At 41.1% G+C, this 22,058-nt stretch overlaps 1 protein-coding gene across 1 annotated transcript in view; it reads right to left on the bottom strand.

Annotated features, from left to right (window-relative positions):
* Window positions 1-2,489: 2,489 nt before the first annotated feature.
* The window catches only part of DOCK2 (dedicator of cytokinesis 2), a 4,134,711-nt gene continuing 4,115,142 nt past the window's right edge, over window positions 2,490-22,058 (bottom strand). The window contains exon 52 of the mRNA XM_044069535.1: window positions 2,490-6,542. Within this exon, the coding sequence (XP_043925470.1) occupies window positions 6,495-6,542 (48 nt within the window). The 3' untranslated portion in view covers window positions 2,490-6,494. The remainder of the gene's footprint in view (window positions 6,543-22,058) is intronic.

Raw genomic sequence — 22,058 nt, 5'->3', positions numbered from 1 at the left:
TACCATCAAAAACAAAAATCATATCATCCACAAACCTCTAGTAGTATACAGTATTTTGTGAAATGACATAATGGGCAGTACTTCCCTGTCCCACCACCCCAAAGCCAGATTAGCATAACTGGGGGCAACAGTTGCCCCCATTGCAACACCCCTTGTTTGTTGATAATACTTGTTATTAAAAAAGAAAATGTTATTTTCAAGTAAGATTTCCAACAGTATAACAAACAGTTGTATAGAAGTCACATTATAATCAGGGTATTTTGTCAAATACTTTCTTACATATTCAATCCCTTCATCTTTAGGACCACATCTGCTGTAATAACAAGATTAATTCCATCATTATATGAATATCCCTGATTGAACATGGTAATACTATTGAGAAAATCCAATAAGTCACGTATATAGGACGGTAATACCTGTACAAGAGGGTTGAAAATAGAATCAAGGAATATAGAAATTCCTTCAGTAATACTACCACTACTAGAAACTATTGGTCTAAATGGTGGGTGGGCTGGATTTTTATGTATTTTAGGAATCCTAAATAAAATACCGATGCACGGATTATCTATGGTTAGAAAATTGGAAAGCTGTGTATCAATTTCTCCATTCATTAATAAGTCATACAAATGATAATTGATAAACCTGTATTTTCTATGAATATCTATTAAAGAAATCTCTTGATATTCATTTTTATTACTTAACAGGTCCTCCATATCTTAAACATAATCCCCCACATCCATTATTACCAGCCTACCCCCATTGTCAGCTTTTATAAATCTTAAGTTATTCTTTTCTTTCAATTCATTAAAAGCCTTGCATTCTGCTGAACTCAAATTGTAATAACGTTGTGTTTTTTTTATTTAAACATCAAAAGACATCTTCATCTCTCTCTCGCATGCATTTTCAAAACTTTTTATAGTGAAATGCAAAGGGGGATTATAAGCAGAAGGCTTAGACAAACTGTTGTCATAGCTGAAATCATTTAAAATACAAAGTAAAATAAGCTTCCTCACAAAAAACTTTAACTCGAGAATAGCTTGAGTGAGATTAGTTCTATGACTAGGTAAAAAGTTAAACAGAGTTGTAAAATGTTGATATGATAATTGTTCAAAGTAAATGAACTTAAGTTGAAAACCTTAGTCTCTCATAAATTGACATCATAAACTGCTTCTGTTATCTCTTCTTCATTCTGTTGCAGCCTTGTGTTTGGTATTGATACAGTGGCGTTTTCTGCCCTGCAAAGTTTTTTGTCTATTCTGCATGTTTCAAATGATCTCCAGAAGAAAAATTAGTGTTAGGTGATCCCAGTGGTAGTTCTGGAAAGTTCTCTTCGTAGTTATTAGTAAGAGAAGAAGCAGCAGGCATGTTTTTGGTCATAGTATTTGTTAATTCAGATGAGTTAATGTCATTTCCTGTCAAATTCTTCTTGTTATTGTTTCTTAAAGTGCCAAGATGCCATATCTGCTGAAACAAATTACCAGAAGTTCCTGGATTGACTTGTAGCGTTGCTTTTATCCAAAAACTTGTTATTGTGAGTCTTTTCAGAGCTATTAGCATCAATAATATAAGTTGTGTCTGTTTTGTAAGCTAGAATATCTCTCTTGATCTTCTTCTGCTTACGGATACTCACTGTCTTGTCATACTGATCCATATTGGTTGTTTTTTTAATTTTTGGTGTATATAAGAAGGCTGGTTTAGAATTGTATTTAATCTGATGAAGTTTTACAAAAGCGGATATTAAAAGAAACTACGTTAGTATCTTTGTGTGTAGTTCTTTGCATCAACAGTGTTTTTTATTTTGTTTGGTTTATGTAGCCTGTACGTTACTCAGAAGAGGGAAGAGGCTTTGAGACAGCTGCCATAGTTTTTACTCTTTAGACCCATGATTTTTTTAGTGAGAAAGCATAGTGGTCACTCTAGGTATGACACATGTTTAGATAGGTACATACCTAAAGGAGCATAATATTTAATGATTTGCCTAATATGTGCCAAGTACAGTGGAACAATTACAATCTTAGATCTGGAAGCAATATCTTTAGATGTAAGCTGTGCAATAAAAACTTCATTACAAGAGTGGATGTGTAGTGATCAAAGGACAGTTCATTGGCGACCATCACAGTCATGGTGGTGCAGGTGTACCAATATTAATATGAACAGGTTGTTGCATTGATTGATACTGATGCTTGCACCATGATCATTCACTATTCTGGATTTTTATACCAATTTTATAAACTATTCCTATAGACTTGTACCATAATTAAATACATGCATTCTGACTACAGCATTCCGAAGAATGGAAACAATATGTTAGATATAGGCAAAGACAGTGAAGAATGTTTAAGTGCTTCTGAAATGCTCACAGACAAACTATTTTAGTATTTATACGCAAAATTAATTTGTAAAGCATTTAACCCCAGCTAGAGCTTCTTTTGCAATAGTTTACCACTCAATTTATCTTCAAGTGAATGAAATAAATACAAGAAAGAACCTAAAGTTGATAAGAATAGTTTATTTTAAAAAATGAATACCTTAAATCTTACATTACTAGTGCTTTAAACAGACTGAATTAAGAGACAAGTGCAATTATGCAGCTTAAATACATGCCCATTAATGTGAGATTTAAACAGAAATCTTATACTGTCAGTCCAAAGTCTCTGTCTTATACCAGCTACACTAATTTATTTATTTAAATACTTTGACATGACAGTCAGAGACAAAAGGATGTTATGGGATGTGCAAAACAATTACAAGTCATCAGCAGTCATTTCATTACATAGAGCAATATCCTTACAGAAGGGCAAAGATATAGACTAATGGGTAAAAATTATACATTCAGTAGACACACAAGGAAAAACATCAACTATCTTTACTGAAATTCTTTTATTTCTGATTTATAAAACATATGTACAGCTGGAAAATGTTTCTGATTAAATGCCATTAACTAGGAGGTTTAATTGAGTTTAATAAATGGAGATTCACATTATTACAAATAAAGAATTGTTATGACTATACACATCTTTTATACATATACTATTGCATCTAATTATGATGATAGGCATAATTATTGTTTTTTTTAGCTCTGTGTCTCTTTCCCTGTCTTTTTTCATTCTATGTTTTCCTGTCATGACAGTATCCATAAACAGCGATGCAATACTTGTTGCATTGGGGTTGTTGGCTGGGGAGATGGTGAAAGTGTGTACCTTACAGACACAAGGTACAGGGTTTAATTCTCACTTTTAAAAGGGAAATTGACTAGGCTTAAAATGGCCCATAAGGACAGCTAGCTTAGTACTTACTTATGAACCTACTGTCTCTTTGTGTATGGAAGCCAGTTCAAGGCACCCTTCAGTTGTCCCCAACTTTTTCATTGTATCTTTGCCTTCTACAGAGGTTATTTCATCACTGAACTTCATTGTTGTTTTTCACTGTGGAACTAGACATCACTTCAAGTGCAGCTTCTGCTTCATCTATAGTATGACCCCAAAACATCCTAGATCTGTCTCAGAGCTCGAGTCACAAGACCTGTAAAAGGAAATGCCACTAGTATGCCAAGCAGCCACCATGATCTCTGATTTTTTTAAAATGATTATAATTTAGGGCCATTTGTGAACAACTGACAAACATATTCTGGAAGGAGGTTCCTGATGCAAGGTGGTGTTTCTGCCTGTTTAAATCAAACACCCTGCATCACTAACTGCGCCAAAAAACAGTCATTCACAAGAGTGGTACAGTGACTGCATTACTGGCTGTTACAAACAATTCCAAATCACAGTTCTGAATAAGGAAAAAAAATGGTGTGCCCCAGTAGGAACTACACATAGACCAACCACACCTCTCAACCTACAAGCATTAAAAATCACTGCGCTGGCCTTTAAAAGTCATAGCAGAGGGTCAGAAAGATGAACATTTTGTTACTCTTCCCAGTAGAAGATCTTTATATACTAGGCCACAGATAGCAAACCTTTGTATAGGCTTAGTTTATTTTTTAATAAAGTATGTATTCATTAACAAGATCTGACATTATGAGGAACATCAGTAAATCTAGGAGGAGCAAGGCTATATCTGAGTGCCAAAATCATAGTGCTATGCCTGAATCATAGCAGTTCAGAGACATGAAGCATACACAGTACAATCACAGTGGTTTAATCACAAACAACAGTAATAAATGAACTTGCACTGTTTTAATTCTGAATTATCATGGATTCATTCTACATCCCTGTGAACTGCATGCTTCACAGCTAGGAAAACTCAAACTGACACTAACTGCATACACAGGAGTCTTTCCAAGACAACGTGTGGTAGCTTAGAATTACAGCTTTATTTGAGAATGAGGCTATGTTCCTAACTGGAGTAACACTGTGATTAGGAATTGTCTTGAGATGACCAGTTCTGTAGCTATATCACATAGCTTAGTATATAAGCAATTAATCTGAGTTTATTACTGGCTGACAGATAAGCAGCACATCCAGTACCAGCATGTGTATGGAAAAATTCAGGTCAAGCGAAAACAGGAAGTACCTGGATTTATTCAAGTTAAAAAGTTTGTGTGTGATGTGAAAAAGGTAATACTCCAGAGGCTTGCATTCGCCTCAATGTGGGATGCGAGGAAATAGCATTTTTTGTTCTCTTTTAAAAAGATGAATTTCAATTTGATCTGTAAGAAGACAAATGTCGCTGATATAGTTTATGTTGTACTGCACTATTTCACTGAAAATGCAGACTGTAATATTGGTGTGACTGTTCAGAGAGTCAGCAAGTGGGGAGAAATGATCAAGTGGAGAAGACACGTGTAAGGTGAGTGCACACAGAAGCAGTACATGCTCAGTCCAACTTTGGCCATCACTGCATACCTCACTAAGATAATTCTCAGTCACAACTGCTAGGGAAGGGCAATATAACCAACAAAACAATACGAATGACTGCAGTACCTGTTATTCATTTACTTTAGACTTTGGCTACACAGTACAAAAAAGTGTATGCAGAAAGCTGTATAAAATACTACACCCACTCTGACTATGATGGACCATCCCACCACCAAGTCTAATTCTCATCTTCTTATTCAATGCCAAGAGCTGAAGGATCTTGTTGCCGCTGCCACCCTTGCACAAAACTTAATAAATAAATACAGTTCTATTTATTCTTTTTTATAATCAGATAAGTATGCTGATCAAATCACCCAGAATTAATTATGTGTCAGTATCATTTTCTGCTGTTCAACTGTACTTATTTTTTGGGATGGGGGTTACATATTGCATAGAATATAAGGACTGGTATTTGTCACACAAGTGTGAAAGTTATAATATAACCTTAACAATGTCATGCTATTGTATAACATCATTGTGAAGCACCTGATAACTCTAGAACAAAACACTAATCGTATTTTCTGTTTTGAACAAAAACACCAACCTCTAACCTTTAGACTGAAACAAGTTGGCCTAATGTGCAAAATGATTTTGGCACATGTCTAAATACTGTGAGAATGTCAAGCAGATGTAACAAACTACATAATCCAAGAGAAATATATACTGTGTGTGAGTGTTTCACTGCAGATAAGAGGATATACCTACACAAATGCAGTAATTAAACCAATTGGCCATGAGTGCAGAAGAAAATTCAACAAAACTCAATAAACATATTTTCCTGTACTACTGTTTTCTATAAACTAACACTACCCAGGGTAAGAATCAACATGTCTAGAATGGAGTGTTACAGGAGATGCAATTTAATGGATGTGAGGTGACACCTAATGAGAGCTGGGATAAGGAGGATAGTCAAGGTGATCTAGTTATGTATCTACTGATACAAAGCTTGTAATTAAATGTTCTGTGTAGTAAATGATGCCCTTTCCCTAATGGGCAGCCACGGTCCCTCAGACCATGATATACATCTTCCTTCAGGTTTGAAAGACTGCAGCAACTGCAGCATGAATCTCCATATTTTGTTTTTGATTAAAGGTGCTTTGGTGAATTCACAAACTCTGTGAAGGGATCCTTGTTCTTTCAGAATGTGGAAATATTTACAAAACAGATATAAATACTACTGAAAACGGTCAGTGATTTTTCTGACTGAAACAGTTCAAAACTACTACAATGCTATGACATTTTCCTCAGTGTGACACATTAGGAACTCCTGGTCACATAGCTTGTTAACTATACATTGTTTGACTTCACATCTCTTCTTTGGTGTCTTGAAAAAAGGTGCTCACCCAAATATCAGCTTTATATTTGTAACTTGACATAAATATGGAACAATTTGAAGAAAGATCCCTAAAGCCTATAACAATTAAATTAAAACATACAATAAAATAAAAAAAAAATCCAGTCCAAAGCTGTGTTACTACTGAGTGATCATTTGATTGAGAGTGAAAATAAAACTACTATGGTACAAAAGTACTGTAGAGATAGTCAATTTAGGATCTCTGTCTTCAATGTCTGAGAAGAAAGGCCTTTGTAGTTTGCTGTTCATTACATCTGAATGGCACGGAAGGAATTTGGCTACTGGTCAGTCACTTGTTTTCCTTCTTCTTGTGATTTAGGAACACGCTGGCACAAAGGAAGCAGAAACAGAAGTATTTTATTCAAAATATCTCTAGAACTCAGAAAGAATTTTTCTCAGTCACACCACACACATGATATGTTGAACTCATGCTTGTTTGAAAGCCTAATTTGTCAGCTTCAACCTCTTTTGATACTGTTCTGGAACAAAGTATATTATAATGTGATACTTATGTGGGCACAATATTTAACAAATCCCATTTATCAAATACTTTTTTGTCATTTTGACAAATATTGTAAAATATTATTTAACAAGAACATCTTTCGCAAAATGTGTAGCAGTGTCTTGCTGAATGCAACTATTTCAGCTGCAAAATGAAGGTGAAACAGTTAATTTCAAGCAGGTGAATTATATTATGCCTTATAGGTTCATTGGTTGGTACTGGGCTATCTGCTCGAAGGCATATATTAGCCCAGCCACATTGTGCGGGCACATTAGGTGCATAAGGGGATCACATAAAGTGTGGATTGTCTGTCCTACTTTAGCTCATGTGGGTAGGTTCAGACAGGTAGCTTGGGTTATAATCCTACCAGGTAAAGATACGGGAAATATTAAAACTAACATTGTTTCATCTTAAATGAGCAAATCAACATGAATGAAAACATGATTGCATTTCAGTGACATTATTCTCTATGAAAAAGACAAGCAGCACACCAACGTGAAGGAAAAAGAAGTTATGTACTCACCATAACGTTCCATGTGAGTTGTTCCATCTCGGATTCATTCTTCACTGATGGGTTTGGAGCCGATCCTCGGCTCAGACACGGCCAACTAGCAAGCTCAAAGTTCTCCAGTAGCTCAAGACCCAACCCCCTATCCCACAATGCACTGCTGGAATTACCTCAGATCTTGTTTGCTGTGTACCATATAGAAGTACAATAATTATTCTGCCTAGGAATGAAGACACATTGAAAAACCAGGATGAAGACAGCCTCCAGGTCAACTGCCAACCAGGAGGGAGAAGGAGGGAGGGACATGAGAATGAAGGCGAGATGGAACAACTCACATGGAACGTTATGGTGAGTACATAACCTCTTTATGTGAAGTTGTTCAATCTTGCAGTTCATTCTTCACTGATGGATAGTGACCCTAGCACCTTGATCTTGGGTAGCTCACGGAAGTACACTCTTTAGAACCATAGAACCAAATAAAGCCTGTCACTGGAGGCCTTATCCACTTTGTAATGAGTTATAAAAGTGTGAGGTTAGACCATGTGGCTGCTGCACAGATGTTGTCCAAAGGTAATTTGGCTTGAAAGGCTAAAGAGGTAGAAACTGCTCTGGTTGAATGAGCCTTCACCTTACTAGACAAGGGCATGTTATGACAAGAATATGTGTAGGTGATACAATCCGATAGCCACTTAGACAGGGTTGTTTTGGCAACTGGTTTACCTTTCCTGGCCTCAGAAAAAGACACAAAAAGCTGACTTGATTTCCTAATGTCTTTTGTTCTGTCTAAATAAAATCTAAGTTGTCTGTGAACATCGAGTTTGTGCAACATATATTCCAATTTGTTGGTGTGATTAGGGAAGAAAATGGGCAACTCAATGACTTGATTAATGTTAATCTCAGAACATACTTTAGGTAAAAAGGATGGATTTGTCCTGAGAGATACTCTATCGTCATGAAAGACCACATAAGGAGGCTTGATGGATAGGGCTTGGAGCTCTGACACTCTGCGGGCTGAAGTGATGGCTACTAGGAAGATAGTTTTCCACAATATAAATTTTAGTTCACAAGATGATACAGGCTCAAAAGGAGGAAGAATGATGTGAGATAACATAAAATTCAAATTCCAGGCAGAGTAAGGTGTTTTCACTGGAGGCCTCATGTGAAAAGAACCTTGTAGAAAAGCTTTAGACAATTGGTGAGCCATAATATTCAATCCATCAATCCCTAGATGGAAATCAGATATAGCAGCTAATTGTACTCACACTGTAGCAGCCGCTGCTCCTTTGTTGAAACTTTCTGTCAAGAATTGTAAAATAGAAGACAATGGTGCTTGGTAAAGGTCAGTGTTATGGGAAGAAGCCCAAATGGAAAATCTCTTCCACTTACTACGATACAATTTTCTAGTGGAAGGTTTATGGGAAGCCAACAAAGTTTGACTAGTGTCATGGGAAAGATTATAAAGCCTGGCTATGCAGAGAATTGGAGCAGCCAAGTGGTTAGCTTCAGTGTCTGCAATGATGGATGAAGATCCACTGACGGATGTGTCAACAAGTCTGGAACTGGGTCCAGGATCCATGGGTCTTCCACAATGTCATGGTAAAGAAACGGAAACCAAATCTGCTGAGGACACTGAGGGGCTATAAGGATGATCGTTCGTCCCAGTGACTTTGCTTTCTGTAAGAATCTGGGTATCAGGGGAATTGGTGGAAATGCGTAGAGGAGACCCGGGGGGCCAATCGTGGACAAGAGCATCCCTTGGGGTGTGATCTGGCGTGGGAATCAGGGCAAAATAGCTTCTGCATTTGTTGTTGATATGACTGGCAAACAGGTCGCAGGAAGGCTGGCCCCATTTGTGGAAAATCCTGTCTGCAGTCTCTTGTTTGAGGGACCATTTGTGGGGCAATAAAATTGCCCTGCTCAGTCTGTCTGCTATGACGCTGGATTTGCCCGGGATTTGCATTGCTAACAGAAAGCGCTGGGATGACACTGCCCACTGCCATACTTTGAGGGCTTCTCGGCAAAGGGGATAAGACTTGGTCCCGCCTTGCTTGTTCAGGTCCCAGACCACTGACATGTTGTCTGTCTGTATTGCAATTGTCCCTAGAGAAAGAGAGTCCTGAAAGTATTGCAATGCTAGAAGTACTTCTCTCATCTCCAGGACATTGATATGCATATGTGATTCTTGATCTGTCCATGTGCCTTGGGCAGTCTTTCCCTGAAAAAGCCCCCCCATCCTATCAGGGAAGTGTCCGTGGTCACAGTGGCAACTGGAGGGGGTAGCATGAAGGTACGTCCTATTGTGACATGAAGAAACAGCAACCAACACTGAAGATCCCTCTTGCAGGAATTCGTTATCAGGATCATGTGACTCATTGGAAGTTTTTGGCAAGACCATTGTGTGAATAGAAGCCATTGAAGGATTCTCATATCCATCCTTGCTAACGGGATTGCCAAGATTGCTGCTGCCATCAATCCCAGTACTTTCAATACCTCTGCAGCTGGTGCTCTGTTCTTTGATAACAAGGACATGATGTGTTTGTGAAGAATGCAAATCCTTTCTGATGGAAGACGAAGAGTGGTGGTTGACATGTCTAATTCTGTCCCTATAAAAACGATATGCTGCGATGGCAACAAGGCAGACTTTTTGAAGTTGACTGTAATGCCTAGCCAATCGCAGAGTATCAGAGTAGCCTCTCTCGCTTGAAGACGTTGATGCCTGGTGGTGGAGGTAAGGAGCCAATCATCCACATACGGAAACACTTGGAATCCTAGACGCCTCAGGTGAGCCGTGACTACTGCCATGCACTTGGTGAACACTCTGGGGGCTGTAGTGAGACCAAAGGGCAAAGCTCAGAATTGATAATGATTGGCTCCCAGCCAGAAATGCAGGTGATCCCTGGATGGCTTGGCCATCTTTATATGGTAGTACACATCCTTAAGATCGATCGAGTACATCCAATTGTCCTTCCCTAAAAGCGGGAGTATGGACTGTAGCGTGACCATTCAGAAAGTGCAGTTTTGTACCTACCATAAATGTAGATGTTCGAGTGCTAATACAGCTGCAGTCATTACAGATGGGTTCTCCTGCCATCAGGCGGGTCCTCGGTCGGCCGAATTCCAAAGTCTAGGTCCGGCGTCGGTTGTTGTCGCCTTCTTCCCTGACGTCAGTGTGACAGGGGTATATAAGACACAGCCGACGCCATTTTCTTCAGTCTTTCTTGCCCCAGATGTCAGGTGCCCCCAGAAGGAAGGCAATACATAATTTATATATATATGTATAGTCATGCAATGCAATATATGCAAAATTCAGTAGTTGCAAGCAAATACACCATAGAAGGATAACCCAAAGAGGTTGTATGAGGAGGAGTTAGCCACTAGGCCTGTACCAAGAGGGGAAGGAGGGAGGGAAACCTGGACTGCAGCTGTATTAGCACTCGAACATCTACATTTATGGTAGGTACAAAACTGTACTATGTTCATCGTGCATACAGCTGCAGTCATTACAGATGGATAGAATCCTAAAGCTACGCACAGGGTGGTAGGCACTAGGTGGAATTAGGAGGAGCCAGAATGCCCTGCAACACAGCAGTGGCAAAGCCTGCTCTTGTTTTGGAGTATAAAGGTAGGTGGTAGTGTTTAGTGAAAGTATGCACCGAACTCCAAGTGGCTGCCTCCAAAATATCTTTGGTAGGAACTCCTCTGAGGAAGGCTGCAGAGGTAGCTGTGGCCCTTGTGGAGTGGGATCTGATGCCTGCAGGCACAGATTTACCATGAAAGGAGTAACAAAAACATATGCAGTGGCTTATCCATTTTGAAATTGTCTGTTTGGAAATTGGCTTCCCTTGAGCTCCTACAGCATAGGACACAAAGAGTTGTTCTGATTTCCTGAACGGCTTTGTTCTGTCCAAATAGTAACGCAGCTGTCTATGGATGTCTAAGGAATGTAGCAGCCTTTCCCCTTTGTTTTGAGGATTGGGGTAAAAGGTAGGTAAGTGTATGGCCTGATTTAAAGCTACCCTGGATACTACCTTAGGCATAAATGATGGGTTGGTTCGTAGGGAAACCCTGTCCTGATGGAAGATGAGAAAGGGCTGCACAGCCATGAGGGATTGTAATTCTGAGACCCTACGAGCTGAGGTAATAGCCAGAAGGAAAGCTGTTTTCCAGGACAAATATTGCAAATCTGTTGAGGCAGCTGGTTCAAAAGGAGGCAATGCTAATTTTTCTAGAATGTAATTAAGATCCCAGGCTGGGATTGGTTGTTTCTTTGGAGGTCTTATATTCTTAGCCCCTCTGAGGAACTGTCTTAAGAGTGGGTGAGAGAATAAGGGTGGATCAGTGTTGTATTCTGCAGAAATGGCTGAGGTATGGATTTTGATGGAGGAGAATGAAAGTCCACTGTTCAACAGCTCAGTTAGATACTGTAATATCTGAGGCAAATTCAGTTTTCTAGGATCCTGGTCCTTTTTCTCATTCCAAGCGCAAAACCGCTTCCATTTTGCGGAGTAAGCTTTTCTAGTAGATGGCCTTCTGGCTTCCAAAATGACATCCTGTACCTCCTTGGAGAGTAGGGTCTGTTGTGATGTTAAGGAATTTTCCATGCAGCCAGATTGAGTGTTTTCAGCTGACTGTGAAGAGTTTTGTAGCTGTGCTGAGTCAGAAGAAGAGGCATTAGAGGTAGGGTCCAGGGAGGAGAATGTGTTAGGCTCCTCAGGAGTGGGTACCAATGTTGTCTTGGCCAGTCTGGAGCAATCAGTATCATCTTTGGTCTGTCTGCTCTTGTTTTCAAAAGCACCTTGGGCAGTAGAGGAAGAGGTGGAAAGGCGTAAACTGTCCGTGCTGCCCAACTGAAAGAAAGGGCGTCCACTCTCCAGGTGTTTGGATGAAATGTCCTTGAGCAGAATTTTGTCAATTGGTGATTTTTGTGGGAGGCAAAAAGATCTATGTCTGGCCTTCCCCAGGCTTGGATTATCTTTGTAAACACTTGAGGATGCAACTTCCATTCGTGAGGGTCTGTCATATTTCTGCTTAGATTGTCTGCCAGCGTGTTTTCCATACCTGGCACGTACTGTGCTTGAAGCTCGATTTGCCATTCCAGAGCCCTGTTCCAAAGTGACATGGCCAGCCTGCACAGGGGGTATGAATGTGTTCCTCCTTGTTTGTTTATGTACCACATTACTGTGGTGTTGTCTGTTCTTATTAATAATTGCCCTGGATGCAGGAGGTACTTGAAAGCTGTAATTGCATTTATCACTGCTAGCATTTCCTTTTGATTGATGTGAAGGTGCTTTTCCTTTTGGGACCATTTGCCCTAAATGCACCTGTCTGTCATGTGTGCCCCCCCCAGGCGTAGTCTGAGGCATCTGTTGTGATGACTTGATTTGCTTGAGGTTTGCAGAATGGTAGACCTGTGTTTGTTTGGCATGCTTCAGCCCACCATAGAAATTCCTTTTGCAAACATGGAATTAGTGGTATTATTGTTTCCAAACTGTGGCTGTGTTGAGACCATAGGTTTTTTAGGTACCAGTGAAGTTTCCTCATATGCAACTTTGCACATGGGATTAGAAGAATGCAAGATGCCATGAATCCCAGAGCCTGCAGGATTTTCCTTGCAGTTAGCCTGGTACAATTTGCTAGTATCTTGAAGTACTGAGTTAGTTGCTCCTGTTTTTCTGGCGTAAGATAGGCCATCTGGGTGTTTGTGTCCAAGTTGGCACCCAGGAAAATTATTTTCTGAGATGGTGTTAGCCTGGATTTCTCTTTGTTGACTGTGTATCCCAGATAATTCAATAACTGTGTTACATAAGCCAGATGCTCCAGAAGTATGTGTTTGCTGTCCGCTTGGATCAGGCAGTTGTCCAAATAAGGGTATATTTGTATCCCTTGAAGTCTGCAGTAGGCAATTACTGATGCCAGGCATGTCGTGAATACTCTGGGCGCAGTAGATAAGCCAAAGGGCAATGCAGAGAATTGATAGTGGATTGAACCTGCAAGAAATCTGAGGTATCTTCTGCAGCTTTGTCTGATTGGGACATGCAGGTATGCCTCCTTGAGGTCCAATGTTACCAGCCAAGACCCCTTGCCCAGCATGGGAAGAAGCTGCTGTAAGGTGAGCATCTTGAATTTTGGTACGAGTAGAAATGTGTTTAGGATGGATAAGTCCAAAATGGGTCTCTAATCGGTTCCCTTCCTTGGTACCAGGAATAGTCTGGAATAAAAAACTTGACCTTGTTCGTGAGTAGGTACCTCTTGAATAGCTTTCATGTCCATGAGCTTTGAAATTTGTATTTGAGCCTCTGCCCTTTGATTGTGTGGCACGTTTGGCATGCCTCTCATTTTTGGAAAAGTGTGAAAATGAAATCTGTAGCCTCTGTTTATAATGTCCAGGATCCATTTGTCTTTTGTGACAATATGCCAATTTTTTGAAAATAATGCCAGCTTTCCTCCCAAGGGTGCTGCCACTTGAGCCTTGTTTGGCATGCAAAAGGGAAAGTCATTGGGTTTGTTTTCTGTATTGCTGTGCACTGTCTTCGCCACCTCTTGATGCTGGAGGTTGCCATTTTGTCTGCCTCTATATGATCCTTGAGATTGTCCTCTGCCCCTTGCGCGTCTGTATCTACCTCTCTGGGGCTTGTCCGTGGCTGGAAAGGACCAGTTTTTTGAAGGCCAATTTCTACTAAAACGTGATGGTTGTACCTGTAGAAAAGCCTTAACAGTTTGCATAGATTTAGCTTTTTCTTCCATTTTCCTTAGTATTTCCTCAGCATTAGTACCAAATAATACATCCTTTTGTAAAGGAGCATCTAGTAATTTAAATTTGGCATGATCTGGCAGGGTTTGTTCCCTAAGCCAGGCATGTCTACGAATGACTGATCCTGTAACTGCAGCTCTACTTGAGGCCTCTAGAGCATCATAACCACATTGAAAGGTGTGCTTACCCACTTGTTCTGCACTATGCATCATATCCTGCAACTCCTTCAGGTCTGGTTGTTCAGGTTGTGACATTTTATTCTTTAATTGTGATAACAGAAACTGCTGATATTTAAGCATATGGAACTGACGATTTAAGGCCCTCATGGCTAGAGTGGCCGAGGTATATACCTTTTTTCCCCACCTTTCTAAGGATCTAGACTCTCTTTCGGAAGGTAATGGATTCTTAGCAGTAGAGGCCTTCATTCCCTTGGGGCCCTGAGAAATGGTTTCTGGGTCAGCATTATGGCTTTTGTAAAGAAATTGGTGTGAGTTAGGAACTCTGTAGTACCTATCAGGCTTGACTGGGGCTGGAGGCAGGGAATCCGGATTAAGGCAAGCCTCTGAATAAACATCATCAAGTATGTCCAAGACAGGAGGTATCGCCAGAGGTCTGTGCTGAGGTAGCAGAAGAAATTCCCTAAGCCTTTTCTTTGAATCTGAAAAATCCTGGCCTTCCCAATGGAAGTGTTCCCTCAAGGTATGCAAGGTTTCCCCGAATGAGAAATCCTCTGGGGGGGGATACAGAAGGAATGGACTGTTCTGCATCAGAATCTTCAAAAGGGGAGTACGGATGCTCCTCTTCGTCAGAATGCTCTGAGATAATGGAGCCCTGGTCAGAAGAGGGAGATTCTTCCTCCACTCTGGGTCTCTTGTCCGGTGGGGGTTGGGAACCCCTGATAAGAGTAATTAAATCCTCAGCAATTTTGAGCATCTGCTTTTTAGGCATGGGGCCTGGAGATGGGCCCTGTGCAACAGGCCTCTGGGAGTGCATGGCTGATTTAGACTTAGTAAAGGCCTTGATGGAAAAGGAAGAAGAAGGTCTGAAGACACCATGGGTGGAAGTAGACCTGTCCACATTAAGAGGCTCAACACTCACAGTGGCTTCGGTAGCTGTAGTCAGGGTGTAGGCCGAGGAACCTGCGGTCTCGGTTACAGAGGACACTGCCAGAGAAGTGTTGTCAGTAGTCAGGGGCTGCGTAGGTGCCTCACTGAGAACCGGACCACGTGTAGCCGGTTTTGGCATGGTGTCGGTGGAGACCGCGGACCTCGTGTGTCGGTCTTTGTCCTTGCGTTATTTGGACAAAACGGTAGTCGGAGTCTCCGACGACATTTTATAGTTAAAAGCTTTACCAAAAAAGTGCTGGGCGAACTCCGCCCGACGCTTAATAGTGCGTTTATTAAAAGTAGCACAAAAGCGACAGCCCGAGACGTCGTGGTCTGGGCCTAAACAAGGAATACAGAGGGAATGGAAATCCTTATGCGGTATTTGCTTCCCACAAGAAATACAATTGTTAACTTTGTCTGACATCGGTCTGAGGCAAGAAAAGTTTCCCCAACGGGGTACTTAGCTTTAAAGAAGACTTCGGTTTCCAAATTTTCATAATTTCAGGAGCTGGCCGACCGGCACTTGCGAACTGCTTCTGCTTCGGGCACCGCGCGGCAAAAATGACTGAAGAAAATGTCGTCGGCTGTGTCTTATATACCCCTGTCGCACTGACGTCAGGGAAGAAGGCGACAACAACCGACGCCGGACCTAGACTTTGGAATTCGGCCGACCGAGGACCTGCCTGACGGCAAGAGAACCCATCTGTAATGACTGCAGCTGTATGCACGATGAACATCTTCTCTTTTCTCGCAAATTGGTTGAGTCTGCTGAGATGCAAAATGGGTCTCCAGTCCCGTTTTCTTTGGAACCAAAAAGAATCTTGAGTAAGTTCTGAATCCTGTTTGGTCTGCCGGGACTGGCTGGAAGACTCTTTTTTTCTAGCAATCAGTGTACCTCTATTGCTGTCCCATGTGACTGGGTGCAACGTCCGGGATTTTTTGAAGGGAAGGGGCTGAGTGGAGAACGGTATGAAATACCCTCTGGAAATGATACTTTGTATCCAAATGTCATTTGTTATATTTAGCCAGGCTTCTGGGTACAATGACAAGTGACCCCCGACTGTCTCCAGAGTAGGACAGTCGGGCCTCCCTTCAGGAGCACTGGTAGGACTGACAAGAGAAGTGATCTCTGTCACCCTGGTGTTGCGGACCCCCTCTGCCACAATGGTGGCATCTTCCATTGTAACCCTCTCCTCTGCCTCTGGAGGGGGGCTCTCCACATGTGTCTTGAAAGGCTCCTTGGGCTTTCCGGAACCACATCTTTCCTTCCCTCTGACCTTTAGGAAAGGATCGAGTGGGGGTGGAAAAATGGACTCCGACAGCAGACATAGTCTTTCCCTCTTGCTCCCACCTGGTCAAAGTTTCCTTCACCTTTGGCCCAAACAAGGATGAGCCATCAAATGGGGAATTTGTAAAGGAGGACTTGAAGGGTTCCGCGAAGGAACAGAGTCACATCCAGGTATACCTACGAAGAGCAATTCCTGTACCTGCAGCTCTACTTGAACCATCAGCTGCGTAAGATACGAGACGCATGGACGCGTTGACTATCGAATTGAGGGTAGAGATCTGAGTGGCAATCTTGTTGGATACACTCTTAGCTACAGCACCCTGAAGAGTATCTCCCAACTCCTTAAGGAGATCTCTCTGCAGTCTAGTAAAATGTGTCAAATAGTTCCGTGATCTGAATGAGAAAGTCGCTGAACTAAACATGCGTTTCCCATATCTATCCATGATCCTAGATTCTCTGTTAGGAGGATGGATAGACGAGGAAGTCTCAGACATTTCCTTTTCTTGGTGGCTGCCGCCATCACCATGGCATCAACAGGAACTCCCTTGGTCAAAAAAGACTTATCCACGGGAGCAGAAATAAACTTATTAGGCCTCCTAGGAACAGGTTCCATAGATTCTGGTGACTCCCACATCCTACGAGAGACCAGATCCATAAGCTCATCATAGGTTGGAGATACCCAAGAGATGGAAGGTTGAGACCCGAACACCTTCAGGAGAACTGACTCATCCTCAGTAGGGCTCTTGGACTGCCAATCACCCCTCTGCCTAAGAATTTCAAGAATCTCCACAAAGGAGATGTCCTCAGAGGGGGATCTAGGGGACCCTCCTGATTCATCTAAGTCGGTGTCCGATGTGAGAGACTCCTGTGGTGAGTCCAAATGCCTCCTTTTGCATAATCTCTTCCTGGGGACATCATCAGGGGGAACTTCTTGAGAGGTCTCAGAAGGGCACAGAGCGCCCTGTGGTGCTACCTGAGGCTCTGGGATGACCGGAGGAAACAGAAACTGACACATGCACTTTAGGGGAAGAAGAGGCCAGACCTTGAGATGAGGAAGTCTTAGGAGACAACACACGCCTCATGGCTTCGAATGCACCTCGGCTCCAATGAGAAGGCGTTGACGGATCAGAAGGAGCCACGATCCCCTCCCACAATGAAACAGTGGACTCCAAGTCCGAGGTAGGAGTCGAGCTCACCCGAGCCGGGGCCTCAAGAGGAAGAGTCGGCACAGACAAGTCGGTGCAACTATCCTCCCCCGACCCGACCGGAGAGTGTCGGCTCCTATAGTCCCCGGTTGGCGCCAAGAACGTCCGAGCAGATGGAGCTGACGACACTGGAGCAGGTGTCGGCTCCAAGGGATCCATAATCATCAGGTTGGCCTCCTCCGGCTCCGACGGTCCGGTATGGCTTGGAGGAGGAGCAGACAGTTCAGGAGTAATGGTCTTCAGCTCCAACGGTTGGGTCTGTGCCGACAGCAATTTAGCTAGGCCTGGTGCCTTTAAGAGTTTCTGAACCAGCCGGTCCATATCCAGATCGGACAGGCTGACAGAAGACCTGGAAGAGTGAAGAGATGGAGCCGAATGGAGCAGTATCGATGGAGGTTTTTCGGCAACCAGTTCCAGAGAAGTGTCCCGGTTCTGAAAGGAACAGACTGTCAGCTCCGAAGGCAGTGGTGATGAAGTCACCACACTTTCTGACTTTCTTCCTTTCTTAGTCCTGGATTCAGAGGAAGATTTGGATGATTTGCTGGCACCATCCTGGTCAGACAATGCCTCTGAAAAAGGATGTTTGATAATATCCCCTATCAATTAACTTATTCTTCCTTTCTGCAAGCACTCTGGTGGAAAAGGAGTGACAGATACTGCATGACTCTTGCAGGCGCACCTCACCCAAACAGTAAACACACTGCACATGGGCATCTGTGATGACCATCTTCTGTCTACAGTCTGGGCATTTTTTAAACCCAGACTTTGGATGTTTTTCCTTCTCTTCAGACATTTTACAAAATCCAATATAAAGGAAACACACTGATTAACTATGAGCTATTTAAAGTTAAAGAATAAATCTAACTAACTCACACAATACACACAGCCCAAAAAGGCAACTAGTAACTATATCAAGATAAATAGGATTAAACAATCCAATAACAGGAATCCCAAAAAGGGAACACTAACTAACAACTATAAGAAAGGGCCTAAGGCCAAAGGGCCGAAGGCAATGAAAGATTTTACAGAGGAAAGGGGTAGGACACAGAAAACAACTGCTAAGTAGATAGCATTATATAGTATTATATAGTAATCAAAGATATATAACAATTGAAATATAAAACTTGCTGAAAGGTGAAAACTCCCAATAATAGTCTTGAGCAACACTGGAAACCAAGAGATCCTTGCCGCGGCAAGCTAGGTCTGAGGTATTTCCAGCAGTGCATTGTGGGATACGGGGTTGGGTCTCGAGCTACTGGAGAACTTTGAGCTTGCTAGTCAGCCATGTCAGAGCCGAGGATCGGCTCCGAACCCATCAGTGAAGAATGAACGGCGAGATTGAACAACTTCACATTATCTGTTTTCAATGTTATCCCACAAGCGAAAAAGACAGAAAAGCAACTTGAAAGAAAAATACCCAAAGTTATATCCAATCTCTGCCCTATTCCAAAGATCTCACTAGGCCACCAAAATCTGTTCCATACTCAGATCTTCCCCACAGATTTCTAATAAGCATGTCCTCCCTGCAGTTGAGTGGCGTTCCGAAAGACATGCGTGAATGGGCGTGCCTTCGTTGAAGGTTGGGCGCCGAGCTGGCAACTTGGCACCGTGAAAATCTACTGCCAATCATTAGCGGGCCGGAGTTCCTCTGTGGCGACCCCTAACCAGGAAAAGCCGAAAGACAACAACAACCCTTACCATTGTATGCATTCCTCTTAACGCAACCACTGTGTAACAATGTAAACTTTCACTTAAACCGAGGAATCAAACACCACACATTCTGAAATCAGGCAGGATAAACTTGGGAGGTAGGGGTTCCACTGTAATTATAAACTGGCACCAGATATTCAGCCATTCTGTGGAGGTTCTATTAGTATTACATAACAATAATGTGAGTACAACTTTATTGTCACAATTGAATGTGAAATTCTACTGCTGCTTGTCTATTCCTCTTACATTCCCTGCTCACTCACAGAATGCTAACTTTCCATGTTTGCTTTCTGAATGTTAGCAAAGTCAAACAAATAACTTTTGTCCTACCTCAGGATTTCAAAATGACTTGAATGCATAGAAGAATCAAATATGAAAGCTCAGTTCTCAATTTTTGTGTCTATGATATCACCACTCATGTAGTCAGATTCTGATGAGAGTACCATTTCAGTCCAGTGAAGCAAACTAAGCAGTTAAGAAACAAATAAGCAAATAAACAGAAGCCTAGCTTTTCAGGCTACAACATACAACAAATAGCTAGTTGTAGATATATTAATTAAACATTGATATGGTTCAGTGGTAGAGCTAGGAATTTACCAAGGGGGATTTCACTTTTTTTAAAGGGGGGAGGGGGTCATATGAGGGATAGAGTTATGATGACCTAATATAAAGATATAAACATGAGATCAGAAGGTGATAACAGTGTTAGGAAACAAGAGACATAAAACTTATATTCTACCAAAAAAGTGATTTCCTATTATGTGGTCAAAACCTTAGATTATCGAACACTTAAAGGTCGATCACTAAATGTCAAAGTCTGAAAATTGCGAACGGCCATTTCCACACAGGGAAACGAGTCATTTTGCTGTTATGCAGATTTTGTTCTTTCTCCGCTGTAGAGATCTCGGAGCTTGTACATTTAGTTTGGGGGGGGTGTGGGATACAAACCCCACATCGAGGGGTGTGGGGGGTGAAGCCTCCCACTTAATTTCTGTTTAAAACTTTTTTTTTATTTGTCCAATGGCATTGTTTCCCTATATGGATACGGCCATTTTTGATGTTAAGGGTTCAATATTTCATGATCGACCTTTAGGTGTTCGATAATTTAAGGTTTCGATCATGTAATATAGACCCTAAAAAAGTAGTTAAAGCAGCATAAAGAAAAAAATTCTTCATCACATAACCAGTTAGCAACTAAAGCAACAAATGACAGTCTGGTTAAGGGGAACAATATCACTACAAAATATGACCAAAGCTAATACAGAACTCCTCAGGTTCGAATAATCCAATGCATTGGGAAAGCAGACATCTGAGGGCAAATGTGATAGGACATGGTAAGACCTTAACAAAAGCAAAACTTTTGCAACAAATCAAAAGGCATACAAGACAGGTATTTATCTAAATACAGATGCGTTCACACGTTTGCATAAAAACATCTTAATAAGAACATGAAACATTGTTATACTTGGATGAATTCTAAAAGAAATACTTACTGATGAGTTTGCTCTGTTCACAGGGATATAAGTTAAGATATTAATTCCAATCACCCAACAAACGTTCTCACCTTAAACTGCAAAAAACATTAGTTTCTTCTGCAAATCTCTTATACAGAAGTCAGACTTTTAAAATTACTGTATCACATTGCTTATGAGGTCATGTTCCATATCAAGTAAAAAGACAAAAATAACAAAAGCACAGCAGTGTACAAAGAACATATATGGAACTGTAAGAACTAATAACCAAAGTAGCCCATTTTCCCTTGCACTATTTTTAGTTCTTCAGACAATAGACACTATATATATATCTATCTATCTTCAATATGTAATTTTGAAATACTGAAATCCCGAATTTCAGTATTTCGAAATGACATAGCTGAAGACACCAAACACCGAAACCCTAAAACCGCGAAATTCAAAATCCCGACGCTACACTACAGATACAGCACACACAAACACATACACACCACTTCCCCCCAAATCAAATATAATATCCTACACTACACCCCCCCCCCACTTATATATACTAACTTCAAGATTGCACAGTCAGACACACACAAGCAACTCACTCCCACACATTATACACATCCTCACACACACACATCACAGTCAAAACACACACTGACAGACACTAAAGCCCCTAACCAACAGACATACACATACATACATACATACATACCCAAACTCACATCTTACCATTCACACACCACAACACCGGAAGCGCTAATTCAAAATCTCCGTACTTCGGGATTTTGACTTTTGCGCTTCTAGTTTACCATTATTTCAAGACTTCGGTATTTTAATTTCGAAATACTGAAATTCAGGATTTCAGTATTTCGAAATTAAAAAGGGAACCCATATATATATATATATATATATATATATATATATATATATATATATATATATATATATATTCCACAATCGTTCCAGCACTCAAAAATGATGAAAAAAAAAAAAAAGGCGTGGCCAAGGATGAACACAGGATAGCAGCAGATTTCTTCAGCTCCACCAATTTCATTACATTGACAGGAATTAATTACTTAAAAAATTAATTCTTGAAGTAATTTTCTTTCTAAATATGTTTGTTTTATATAGTTCTTGAACTATATCTAAAAAAGAAAGGAAATCTTAATAATATTCCTGTCAGAAATTACTTGGAAATTTTCCTGTCAGTTTATCAGTCTGAAATGAGTTCCAGTAAGACAAATTCTCAAGACTCCAGCATCAACAAAGAACTTCAGTCTCTGATAATTATAGTCCAGCAACTTACTGC

This window comes from Protopterus annectens, chromosome 4.part0 (genome assembly GCF_019279795.1).
Source record: "Protopterus annectens isolate FY-2018-M chromosome 4.part0, PAN1.0, whole genome shotgun sequence".
Classification (NCBI taxonomy): Eukaryota; Metazoa; Chordata; order Ceratodontiformes; family Protopteridae; genus Protopterus; species Protopterus annectens.
The sequence above is the reverse complement of the archived record's forward strand: the minus strand, read 5'-3'. Positions and strand labels throughout refer to the sequence as shown.